Source organism: Saccostrea cucullata, unplaced genomic scaffold, assembly GCF_032062105.1.
Source record: "Saccostrea cucullata isolate Sc308-1 unplaced genomic scaffold, CSIRO_AGI_Scuc_v1 ctg50, whole genome shotgun sequence".
NCBI lineage: Eukaryota > Metazoa > Mollusca > Bivalvia > Ostreida > Ostreidae > Saccostrea > Saccostrea cuccullata.
The window spans coordinates 142,905-156,449 of NW_026931583.1; the positions used below are offsets into that span (position 1 = coordinate 142,905).

At 34.0% G+C, this 13,545-nt stretch overlaps 1 protein-coding gene across 1 annotated transcript; it reads left to right on the forward strand.

The window, feature by feature from the left end:
• The first annotated feature begins 274 nt into the window (after positions 1-274).
• LOC134233072 (WD repeat-containing protein 38-like) lies at positions 275-8,915 on the forward strand. Its single transcript, XM_062715067.1, has 8 exons — positions 275-486; positions 3,838-3,958; positions 4,066-4,182; positions 6,839-6,936; positions 7,032-7,112; positions 7,479-7,610; positions 7,718-7,915; positions 8,254-8,915. The coding sequence occupies exons 1-8, from the start codon at positions 421-423 to the stop codon at positions 8,344-8,346; spliced, it is 906 nt and encodes a 301-aa protein (XP_062571051.1). The 5' UTR covers positions 275-420; the 3' UTR covers positions 8,347-8,915.
• Positions 8,916-13,545: the final 4,630 nt, after the last annotated feature.

Genomic DNA, 13,545 nt, shown 5'->3' on the forward strand with positions numbered 1-13,545 from the left:
TACCTTGATAAAGCTATATAGCTTTATCAAGCTATATACCTTTATCGGGGTGTTGTGCTGGACCTGTTTAAAGCGTATTCAATCTTTTAAAGAAACTATATTAACAGAAATTGTATTTAATAAAATTACTTGTAAAAAGTCATGGTTTAAAATTCAAGTGCATTTTTTAAAAAAAATACTTCCTATTCAATATTTCGACTTATAGTTTAATGGACGTCATTTAAGTTTGAATAGCGGAGTCAGTCGAGGATTGCCAACTGTGTTGGAATTGGATCGGGATCGGTATTCTGTAAATAGCGTAGCGTTTCCAGTGTAAACATGACTCTCGTCACTCTGGTCAATTTTGGGCAAAACCGCTTGAAATGAGATATATTAGACCATATCTTGTTTATTAAATCAGTATGACGATAATTGAGAAGGATGTTTAAGGGTCCTAGAGATTTAAATCATGTTGACCTGACCAAATTTTCAGGACACAAGGATGAGGTAAGGGAAATTCTTGTTCATTAAGTGATAGAATTTGATTTTAAATTATGGTCACAGGGATAAAAAATGGCAGGGTAGCAAACACATAAAACCAACGTTTTAGAGAATTTTTTGTGTTTCTAATGTTTTTTTTTTCTCCGAGGTACTAAATTTCTAACTTTTATTTTCTCTACACAAGCCCCTGTGTGTTAACCATGATCATTTTGACTTTTTTGTATAAGAGCATCCGTAACATGAAAAATTCAACATTTAATGTAATTCTCAGATATAAAACATTTAACATTCGATTTATTGATCATTTTATTGAGATAAATAAAAATAATTGAAGTGGCAGTGAAATTTGCATTATTTTACTTTTAAACTGATTTACTGAATACTAATTAGAATGGAAGATACAGAATTAATTACATGTTTTGAATACATTGACCATGTATTGGAAGTTTTCCAATATCCCTTGCCTGTAAATTTATCAAAAATTGAATAAATCCATATATCAAAAAATTCTAAAGTTGTTGGAATGATCTGTACCAGTATTTTTATTGCTTTAGTTTATCAAGGCACACTTTGATTTAAACTTAAAGGAACATGCTCTCCGGGGCACTGATTGATGATAATACTTATTGTATGTATATTTTAAAAAAAACAGTGCAAACAAAATATACAATCTTTCAAGGACAAAGTTTTTAAACAAACCATTTTTATAAACATCTTTGAACTTTTAAGTTTTTATTATTAATTGTGTTCAGTTAACCATGATGCCAGTACTAGTTTATTGCGTCTTTGTCAAATGGAAGTGTGTGAACTAGATCAAGTTACAGGCACTCAACAGGAATATTCAGATGGAAAACAAATCTATGTATTATTTAGAGAACTCGACAGGTTCTGTATCGTAGATACAAATTTGGGGGCAGACGAGTGCGAAAGCAATTTCCGCCCCCAAATTTGTATTAAATACAGAACCTGTCGAGTTCTCTAAATGATTTGTGACACGATCAATCAAAAATAGCTCCGCCCACTTTATAACTTTTAGCATCCAAACTTCCGCCAGAGTTTTTAGATGAGGCCCCGACGGGGAGTACGCATCCGCAGTATATATATATATTTCCACGGAAAACGTAAAATTCGGTCAGATTTGTTTTGATAATTTAACGGGGTAGACGTAATCGAGTGATAGTCAGTCTTAATGGATAAATTGGAGGATTTAACCGTAATTGTTGGGATCTATTGTTATAATTGTAGATGGAGATTTATCATAATTTATTTCAGTGGTCTTAAAATCCCGGTTTAACTAGATTTCCAAAAACAGGATTTACAGAAAATTCTTCGATGGACTTTGATGTCACGGATTTTTATTTTCAAATTGAATTGCGACATTAAAAACGAAGTGAAAGAGACGTGTGGCTGTCGTCAGCGAGAAGGATTTTTTCCGTGATAGCGAATTTTCCGATTCGTGTGGATTGTTCAAAATTAGGTACAGAGGATGTTTTCCGTTATTGTGATTTTTCTTTTTACTTTCGATCGAAATTACGCGTAGATTCTGTGTGGAATAAGTTTTTAAAAAGTGATTTAGAAATTTTGACATTCTACAAGGAAAACATCAGTATTTATTATGTGTACGTGCTAGCTTTGCTAAATTGAATCAGATTTATTTTTAGACCGTGCTGTATTTTAGATACAGAATAGTTGGCAAATGCAATACTGTTAACAATAATGCAGAACGGAAAGTAGCTCCGCCCACCACAGTCCCGTTCTGTATTGCTAATACAGAACAGTAAACTTCAAAGAAAAACACCGCTATCGTGTCACAATACTTTTTTAAAGACATTGACAAACAATTTTTTTTTTATTAAAGAGAAAAATGATTGTTTCACTTTTGACATAAAAATAATTTTTTTTATGGTTATTTAAAATATAAAATAAAAAAATTTACATAATATTTCAGCTAATTTGATTTAACTAAATTTGTCAACAAATTGATTAGAAAGATTACATCAACAAGACTTATGAAAAATTTAGTTTTATTTGTTTCTGCTTTGTTAACATGGTTAATAATTTATATATGTAATATTTTAAAGAACAGTGTATTGCCAAAACATCTTCTAAAATCAATAAAACAACAATCAATTTAGCATAATATTTCTGTTTTCTTCCATCTTTATGAGAAAGAGGTTCTGTTTGGATTAAAGATTGATCCCTATTGACACCTTTGATTTATAGTTAGTCAGAAATCAATGTAATTACACTAAATTACAGGAACAGCAAAATATCCGAAAGATTAAATTACAGGTACTACAAAACTAAAGCAGAAAATACAGCATAAACAAATCATTTGCTTGCATGAATGACACATTTTGTTTGAGCATTTGCTGTTTATAATAATGAACAAGTAATTAGTAATAGGAAGAATTAATCAAATAAAATTTAATAAATTTGAATAAAATTATTTAATTGGAAAGAATATTACTTTATGATGGTTTACATATATTTTATGCAATCACTGCATTCATTCTTTTTAAATTTTTTTTAATTTACTTTTAAAACTTATCATTTTCAGTTGCACACACAAAAAAAACTTTGGTGGTGTTTTTCTCTCATATGCTTAAAACGGCAAATTATGTAAATCTTATATGTGAACAGCAAACATGACAGTCAAACTAGAGTGGTTAAATATACAGACTTTAGACTTCATTTGTGTTATGGGAGTGACTACCAATGAACCCATCCCCAAATAGGCCAAGTTAATGCCAAATCAACTGGCTATAGCTCAAGAGTAATAAAGTTTTCTGATAGAGTAAGCTTAATTAAGCTGTAACCAAGTGCAGATCAAACAATGAATGATAATAACTTCGTATTAAACAGAAGAAATTTTTATCCTATAAAGTGATTTGATATAGAAACATGGATTTTATGTCAATCTTCTGATAAGAAAAAAATCCAGTAGACAATTGGAGATCAAGTCCAAGAGGAAATGCAATGCCACAATGTTAAATGTATGAAATCTGGGTGGTTGTGGTCATTTTCAGGCTATATTGATCTCCTTTAGTAGGAGAGCTCCATATAAAGATGTACAAAATGATCAATTTTAAAATTAAAATGTATGAAATTTTCTTTCACGAATGATAGTTGACAGCTGAAGATATTATATCTATATCTTTAAGAAAAAGTTATATCTGATGGTTAATTTGTTGACCCCTAGCCTCCTTAAAATAACAATTAAGCACAATTCAGACATAGAGCAAAATGATTTAGCAGAATCTTTACTTATATACTACATGTAGACCCTCACTGAAGCAAACAGTCTGATTTTGGAAATCTTTTCAATTTACAATATATTCTGTTTTATTTTTACAGGTCAACTGTGTGGCATTTTCTCCCGATTTTCAGTTTCTGGTAACAGGAAGTGATGACCAGCGAGTCAGAGTGTTTAATTGTAAGACGGGGGAGATGGTGTGTAAACTCAAAGGACATACAGGTACTAAGTATTTTACACAAAATAATTCTAAACTTAAGTGACATAACACCTATCTTTTTAAGATTTTCCTGAATCAGATCTTAATATGAATTGTTTTATCTGACTAGGTGCAATAAAGAGTGTAGCAGTTGGTCCTGACAGTAAATATTTTGCCAGTGGATCTTATGATAAAAGCTTAAGGCTATGGCGGACCAGGGATGCAGAGTTAATACATGAGTTATTAGGTACTGTATATTATGTTTTCTTAAATTAAATCATTCATATTATGTAAGTAAACTTGGTTATTATAGGTCACTCTAAGAGTTGGGGCTGGGCAATAATATCGATATTTCAATATATTGCAATACAGTGACAAAGAATATCGTATCGCAATACGATTTTGTAATATCGATATATTGGCAATATACTAAGATTAAGGAAATTTGTCATTAAAAATAAAAATGGACTTATGAAAGTTTGTTATTAAGCCAGACAGTAAGTCAGAATTTGTTTTGTTGGAACATTTCAGAGCATAACTTAACTGAAATCAACAAGATTTTTTTCCATGTTGGTTACTTATCATAGTTATGTACATTCTGCATGTAAATTAACGTAAATTTAGTACGAAAATGATTTTTATTACCTTGAAAATATTGCAATACATATCGCAATACGGTTTAAAATATCGCAATATATCGCAATACAAAATCTCAGGCCAATACCCAGCCCTAATAAGAGTGTTGTATAAATTCTAACTCTAGGAGTGTTTTATGTGTCAGTTATTGTAGGTCATTCTAAGAGTGACGTATGTGTTGGTGTAGGTCACTCTACAAGTGTTCTATGTGTTAGTTAGTGTAGGTCACTCTAAGAGTGATGTATGTGTTAGTGTAGGTCACTTTCAGAGTGATGTATGTGTTGGTGTAGGTCATTCTAAGAGTGATGTATGTGTTAGTGTAGTTCATTCTAAGAGTGATGTATGTGTTGATGTAGGTCACTCTAAGAGTGTTGTATGTGTTAGTTAGTGTAGGTCACTCTAAGAGTGATGTATGTGTTAGTGAAGGTCACTTTAAGAGTGATGTATGTGTTGATGTAGGTCATTCTAAGAGTGATATATGTGTTAGTGTAGTTCATTCTAAGAGTGATGTATGTGTTGGTGTAGGTCACTCTAAGAGTGTTGTATGTGTTAGTTAGTGTAGGTCACTCTAAGAGTGATGTATGTGTTAGTGTAGGTCATTCTAAGAGTGTTGTATGTGTTAGTTATTGTAGGTCATTCTAAGAGTGTTGTATGTGTTAGTGTAGGTCATTCTAAGAGTGATGTATGTGTTGGTGTGGGTCACTCTAAGAGTGTTGTATGTGTTAGTTAGTGTAGGTCACTCTAAGAGTGATGTATGTGTTAGTGTAGGTCACTCTAAGAGTGTTGTATGTGTTAGTAATTGTAGGTCATTCTAAGAGTGTTTTATGTGTTAGTTATTGTAGGTCATTCTGAGAGTGATGTATGTGTTAGTGTAGGTCATTCTAAGAGTGTTGTATGTGTTAGTGTAGGTCACTCTAAGAGTGTTGTATGTGTTAGTGTAGGTCATTCTAAGAGTGATGTATGTTGTTTTAGGTCACTCTAAGAGTGTTGTATGTGATATATAGTGTAGGTCACTCAAGAGAGATGTATGTGTTAGTGTAGGTCACTCTAAGAGTGTTGTATGTGTTGGTAATTGTAGGTCATTCTAAGAGTGTTTTATGTGTTAGTTATTGTTGGTCATTCTAAGAGTGTTGTATGTGTTTGTTAGTGTAGGTCATTCTAAGAGTGTTGTATGTGTTAGTTAGTGTAGGTAATTCTACGAGTGATGTATGTGTTAGTGTAGGTCATTCTAAGAGTGTTGTATGTGTTAGTTATTGTAGGTCATTCTAAGAGTGTTGTATGTGTTTGTTAGTGTAGGTCATTCTAAGAGTGTTTTATGTGTTAGTTATTGTAGATCATTCTAAGAGTGATGTATTTGTTAGTGTAGGTCCTTCTAAGAGTGTTGTATGTGCTAGTTATTGTAGGTCATTCTAAGAGTGTTGTATGTGTGTGTTATTGTAGGTCATTCTAAGAGTGATGTACGTGTTAGTTATTGTAGGTCACTCTAAGAGTGATGTATGTGTAAGTGTAGGTCATTCTAAGAGTGATGTATGTGTAAGTGTAGGTCATTCTAAGAGTATTGTATGTGTTAGTTATTGTAGGTCATTCTTAGAGTGTTGACATATTGTTATTTTCTTAGGTCAGTCTTAGAGTGTTGATTTACAGTATTATCTATTGTGAGGCACTCAATGACTGTTAATAAAAAAGATTATTACAGAGCTCTCAGAGTGCTAATAAAGTTCAACTATTGAAGATCCCTCTAAGATTGTTACATGTGATAGTTATTGTAGAAAACTCAAGATAGTAGACAGTAGATAGTGTTGGTTTTGTTGGACACTCCAAGATAATCTGTTAATTTGTGCTGATTTTGTAGGACAGTCTACGAGTGTTGATTTGTTAATTATTATAGGTCCCTCTAAGAGTGTTGATTTGTTAATTATTATAGGTCCCTCTAAGAGTGTTGATTTGTTCATAATTACAGGTCACACTCTATTTTTTAACTATTATAGGTCACTCTAAGATGTTGATTTGTTAACTATTATAGGTCACTTTAAGCGTGTTGATTTCTTAATTATTATAGGTCACTCTAAGAGTGTGGATTTGTTAATGATAATAGGTCACTCAAAGAGTGTTGATTTATTAATCATTATAGGTCACTCTAAGAGTGTTGATTTATTAATTATCATAGGTCACTCTAAGAGTGTTGATTTTTTAACTATTGTAGGTCACTCTAAGAGAGTTGATTTATTAATTATTATAGGTTACACTCTATTGGTTAATTATTATAGGTCACTCTAAGAGTGTTGAGGTTGTGGTTTTCTCCCCTGACGGTGAACATTTGGCCTCAGGTTCCTGGGACAGAACAGCCATTCTCTGGGATAAACAGGTGATTTTATACGCCATTTCTGTTTACATTTCTTTTTTTCTCGTTGTTGAATCTGAATTTTCTGACACTATAAACTCACTTACAATGTTTTACAGAGAGGTGTCCCGATCAGGATCTTTACGGGACATGATGGTCTGGTACAGTCAGTGACCTTCTCCCCTGATGGAAGGTGGCTGGTGAGTTAGATATTCATCTTGAGTTTCTTATAAAAAGCTTCAAATCACTAGGATATGTGTACTTAGTATTTCGAAAATCTTGCAAACACAAATGCCAAGTTTTTACAATTTTTTGGGATAAACATTCTTACTCACCTGGGAGGGGGGGTAACCCCCATTTTCTTCACAAAGATAGATATAACATTGCCATAAAATACCGATATTGGGCTTTTTCTCCAATTTCAATTTGCTTCTGATGCCTATGGAGAGTAAATAAATGCGTTAGTGAATGTGTCTCTGCCAAAGGAAATGTATTACAAAGGTAAAATAACACCAAATCAACATTTTGTTATGTTGTATTTTTATGTTAAGTGTTTTCTCGTGTAGGCCACTGGTTCCTGGGACTTCACTGTCCGGTTGTGGACGCTGAACAGTCCGGACGGCTTGGACAAAGTGACGGTGTTAGAGGGACACAAAGGGAACATCCATTCAGTGGTGTTCTCCAAGGACGGAATGCTGGTATGTTTTCTTCTGCAGTCATTTAGGCCTGGAATTTGGAATTCATTTTAACCATTTGTAAAGGCTAACTAGTTTGTGTAACTCTATATAAATATATACCGTTCTAGGCCTCGGGTTCCTGGGATAAGACGGTCCGTTTATGGAATCCCCGGAATGGCCAGCCTATCCACGTGCTGAAGGGGCACGAGGGGTGGGTACAGGCCCTGGCTTTCTCCCCGGACGGGATCTACGTGGCCAGTGCTAGTGACGATGAGTCGGTCAGAATCTGGGACGTGGCCGAGGGTTCCTGTATCAGTGTTCTGGAGGTAAGCGGACCACTGTATCTACAATATGTACCTTTCTTGGACATAATTCTACATGTATTTTAGAGCAGGAGCAAATCTTAACAAAAACCAAGAAAAATGCACATGACTCACTCTAACACAGTGGAGTCACATTAATCAAGACAAGAATGAAATGTGTGACGTTAACCAGTTCGCTTCATTCCTAGAAACACAAGCGATTGTGTGTATGATACTCGACAAATATATAGGCCTATTTGAAATATGATGTGGCAGAAAGCTTACCGGTATTAATTTTAGGAACGGATTTTAATCCTTCTACATAAATATGTTTATCGAAAAATTATATTTTTTATTCACAGGGAAAGACAGACGTAGCACAACACTGTGCTTTCACACCAGGTGGCGCTCTGATCGCATCTGGGGCCTGGGGAGCCACTCTGAATTTCACCTGAACGTGACTGTATTTATAAGAAATTCTGGTCCAATGTTCAAATGTATAGATGCATTTTAGCTCATCGTAGCTGTAGGGACGCTTGAGAGGTGTGCTTGAATGAAAAATTTATTTTTCTATGTACAATGTACGTATGTGTTTGCTATTTTTATGAGATCTTCACATTTGACTCAATTAGTGGTTAAAGTCTCATCACAATATATTTAGCATTGATGGATACAGTGTACCTCCTAAGTCGTAGTGGTTTGTGGACAAAAAATTTTTTTTTTGAAATACGGAAATTTATTGGCCTGCGGATAATAGCTAACGCACTTGGTTTTATTACTTGGTTTTAATCAGTTCTCACTACTTTCCGCAATCAGAAAGTTTTAGACTTAAGTTGTTAACAATACCAAATAAAGTATGCTGAAAATTTCCAAAGTCTAGGGTGATTTCTATTGTCTTTTTTCACAAAAAAAACATGCTTCTTTTGATGATCTGAAACGATTTGTATATCATAATCAGACATGTGTGCATAGTATCTTTTGGAAATTTGGGCACCCAGAAAAAAGACAAGTTTGCCTGAAATTTTTCACAGCCAAATAGTAAAGATATACAATGCAAATTACCATTTATTAACAAAACGGGAGGGGGGGGGGGGGTCAATGTTATGTTTGGAAAATTGGGATGTTAGCCTAATACTACGTGCCTGCTTATAGCCATAGTGCTTGTCATTGAATGAATATATCAAATTATGACTGTATATATTATAGAACAACTTTTCTAGTTTCATGTAACTATTTTATATAAAAGTCTGGTGCATCTGACATATTTAATTGAGCATTGTAGTCGTATTTTATTTGTTGTACTTAATGAATTTTCTGTAAAGCATTGCAGAGTATATATATTAATAATAAAAATATTTACACGTAATTTTTAACTTGGATTTATTTATCGTTCATTTAATGCGTTTGATATCATATAAAGGCTACACCAAATTAAACGCGATCTCGAACACACGTGTACTATAAAAATGGACTTGTTTTGATAATAATCTCGTTAATTAATATAACAAATTGTCGCCATTTTATAAAGATATCGGCTTAATTAAAAGCGCTAAAATACTGATAACCACGATAAGGTCTTCATTGTTCTGGCCCGGCCATTAATGACCTCACTAGATTTCGTAACTTCTCTGTCTTTATAGATCCGTAACATTGTTCTTTTGGTGTTTGTCAGACTGGAAATATTAATTTGCTTTTATTCGATACACGATCTTTCGATTGCGGAATATGATATATAGGGGCACTTTGTGCTTTCTTCCTCCCAAATTCTCCTTGGATGGGAGCCATTGTATGGGGTTTGATCTTATCATTATTCATGCGATTTTCACTGGTTACTTGGCGCATATGGAGATATGATAATCCCGCATGACAGAGATTTGGAAACTTCACTTCAGGGATTTCATGGCGTGCTTTTGATGTTCCTGTTATTTGGGACTGCTAATTTGAAAAGCGTGAAAACATCTCTAATATATGTAGCGTGATAATGATTTTAACAAAAAACTCAAGACTTGAAATAAAACAACCATTTATTGGGACTAATTAATAAAAAGCAATGGTTTTATTTGTGATAATACACCCGCATCTTCAACGAAACTAAACGACCCGCATATCTTGGGAGAAATTTCTGAATTCGCTAAATTTGGACTTTGGAAGCTGTAATTTTATATTTTTTGTAAACAGTGTATAATTAAAGATTTTTTCTTTCGTTTCTAAATGCATTCTCCGTTTCGACAAAGAAACATAAATGTGCCATATTGGACTTTTATTTCTATCCTTTTTCTGTTTTTAGGTCACCTGAGTAAACTCAGGTGACCTATTGCTATCCGTTTTCGTCTGTCGTCGTGCGTCGTGCGTTGTGCGTTGTCCGTTAACATTTGAACATTTTCAGCTTCTTCTCTCCAACCACTGAACCAATTTCAACCAAATTTGGCACAAAGCATCTATGGGTGAAGGGGAACAAAAATTGTGAATTTCATAATCCCTGCCCCCCTGGGGCCTGAGGGGTGGGGCCAAAACCACTAAAATTAATGCAGTCTTAAAAAATCTTCTTCTTTACTCCTGGACATCAAGCAGTCAAACTGTTTGCATGATTGTAATAAGCAATGAGTCCTCTACCAAAATTGTAATTCATGGCCCTGGGGTCAGGGGTTCTAGTGCTAGGGCGGGGCTAAATAATTAGGTGAGTGAAAATGCATTATTTCTTTGAAAATCTTCTTCTCTGCTCCTGGGTATTAAATAAACCAACTAAATACACAGTTATGATGAGCAAGAGTGCCTCTACCAAAATTGTGAATTTTATGGCCCCAGGGTCAGGGGTTCTGGTGTTAGGGCGGGGCTCTATTGATTATATATGAAAATACATGAATTCTTTGAAAATCTTCTTCTCTGCTCCTGGGTATTAAATAAACTAACTAAGTGCATAGTTATTATGAGCAAGAGTGCCTCTACCAAAATTGTGAATTTTATGGCCCCAGGGTCAGGGGTTCTGGTGTTAGGGCGGGGCTATATAGATTATATAGTGAAAATGCATTATTTCTTTGAAAATCTTCTTCTCTGCTCCTGGGTATTAAATAAAAAATAAGTGCATAGTTATGATGAGCATTAGTGCCTCTACCAAAATTTTTTTTATGGCCCCAGGGTCAGGGGGGTGTTAGGGCGGGGCTCTATTGATTATATAGTGAAAATACATGAATTCTTTGAAAATCTTCTTCTCTGCTCCTGGGTATCAAATAAACTAACTAAGTGCATAGTTATTATGAGCAAGAGTGCCTCTACCAAAATTGTGAATTTTATGGCCCCAGGGTCAGGGGTTCTGGTGTTAGGGCGGGGCTATATAGATTATATAGTGAAAATGCATTATTTCTTGGAAAATCTTCTTCTCTGCTCCTGGGTATTAAATAAACAAACTAAGTACATAGTTATGATGATCAAGAGTGCCTCTACCAAAATTGTGAATTTTATGGCCCCAGGGTCAGGGGTTCTGGTGTTAGGGTGCGGCTCTATTGATTATATAGTGAAAATGCATTAAAAATCTTCTTCTCTGCTGCTGGGTTTTATGATGATCAAGATATATACCAAAATTGTGAATTTTATGGCCCCAGGGTCAGGGGTTCTGGTGTTAGGGCGGGGCTCAAATATTATATAGTGAAAATACATGAATTCTTTGAAAATCTTCTCTGCTCCTAGGAATTAAATAAACAAACTAAGTACATAGTTATGATGAGCAGGAATGGAAATTGTATATTTTATAGCCCCAGGGTCAGGGGTTCTGGTGTCAGGGCGGGGCTCTATTTTATATAGTGAAAATACATTAAGTCTTTGAAAATTTTCTTCTCTGCTCCAGGGTATTAAGTAGATGAACTACCTATATAGTTTTTAATCTTCCAGAATTGTGAATTTCAAGGCCCCAGGGCCAGGGGTACCATAGAAGAGGGGGGGGGGGCTCTACTAATATACTGAAAATAAATGAATGGTTTGAAATCTGCTCCTTGGTATTAATCAAATATCAAGGCCTAAGGGTCAGGGGTTCATGTGTGGTAGGGGCACTACTGATTATTGCTGAATATTACTGATTAGTTGAAATGCATTTTTTGCTCCCCTACCCTGGGTATGGGCATTAAGTAAACAAACTAAGCAACTGCTAAGTGTATTGTTATGATGATCAATGGTGCCTCTTTCAAAATTGTGAATGCCATAGCATCTGGCTTAAAACATGAATCGAATTCAATCACTGGAAAGTTGTTGCATAATGCTCAGGTGACCTATAAGGCCCATGGGCCTCTTGTTCTTTTTTTCTCTCTATCGTTTATCAAAAAGCGTTTTGTTATGTTGCTATAATTTTAAGTTGCACTTAGAATTAAAGACTTGTACATAATATGAAAAATTTATATCATTTGAAAAAAAAACTACGTATTTACATACATGTACTGGTATGTTCAAATTTGTTAATTATGTAAACGTTGCATTCTTCATAGAATTTCAAAATTTAGAAATACATACATTTAACTCGATATAATTCATACGTATATCGAGTTAAAAGTATGTATTTTTAAATTTTGCTTTTAATGAACATGGACGACTTTTAATGATTTAGTTGTATCAAAGTAAAATACTTTTAACAGAAATTCTTTTGATCAGTAGCCATTTCTCTGCCTCTTTAGATTTAAATCAATACGTTAATTCATTTGTATCTCTTCCACATCGTATTCAGTTCACTTTTACTAAAATATTTGTCTTACTGTCCAAATTGATTTCAAATTATTTGTGTCGTTGGTGTCAAAATACAACGAAAAATGACACAAGAGCAAATTATTATTCGTGAATTTTGTTTGGCAAATACATGTGGCAGATCTAGATTAATTTTGTTATTTAGGACCTACCATACCGTAAGTCACCCTACCCCCTTTACCAAATAAGATATCATTTGTTTTGTTAAATTCTGAAAAGTAGGACAGAAATATTTCTACAACTTGTAAAAATTTACTGCATTTGAAAATTAAATTAAAGTTTGCAAATATATTAAAAGTAACTTCCTATGGACTTTTGAGGCAAAAATTACTGTTGGTATAAATTGAAATTTATACGTATAAAAAATAGAATTGGGGGAAAGTGCACCAAGCAAGGTTGATTTTTTTCGTGATTTTTTTTTTAACTTAGTCCTTTTTCCCATCTTCACAAAGTTTGAACATACGTTTCTTGGCATTAATTTCACATTTCATTTGATCGATATATACGGGTACTCGACAGTTCTTACAAAAATAAAGATTCCTAGGATAGGCGGGTTCCCCTTTCTCATTAGCATACATTATCACAAGAAAATGGCCAATAAAAATTAACGACAACAACTAATTTTAGATTTTAATTTGATTTTTTTTTCACAAATAAAATTGAACTCTCGGGATAAATTTCTAATTTTTGACTGCTTCTACAAAGAAATCAAAATGGCTAAAGTAATGTTTTCTGAGGAAGACTTGAAATCCTACTTATACGGAAATCTACAGAGCGAATCAGTGAACACGGAGTCTAGTTTTCTTCCTCCATTAGGTAAGGAGATTTTTAGTCAAGTCTGTAGGAGCTGGCCTGTGGAGTGGGGGATGCATCCTCCTTCAGCATGTTCAGTAATTACTTATTTTATCAGTACACTAGAAACAGAACTA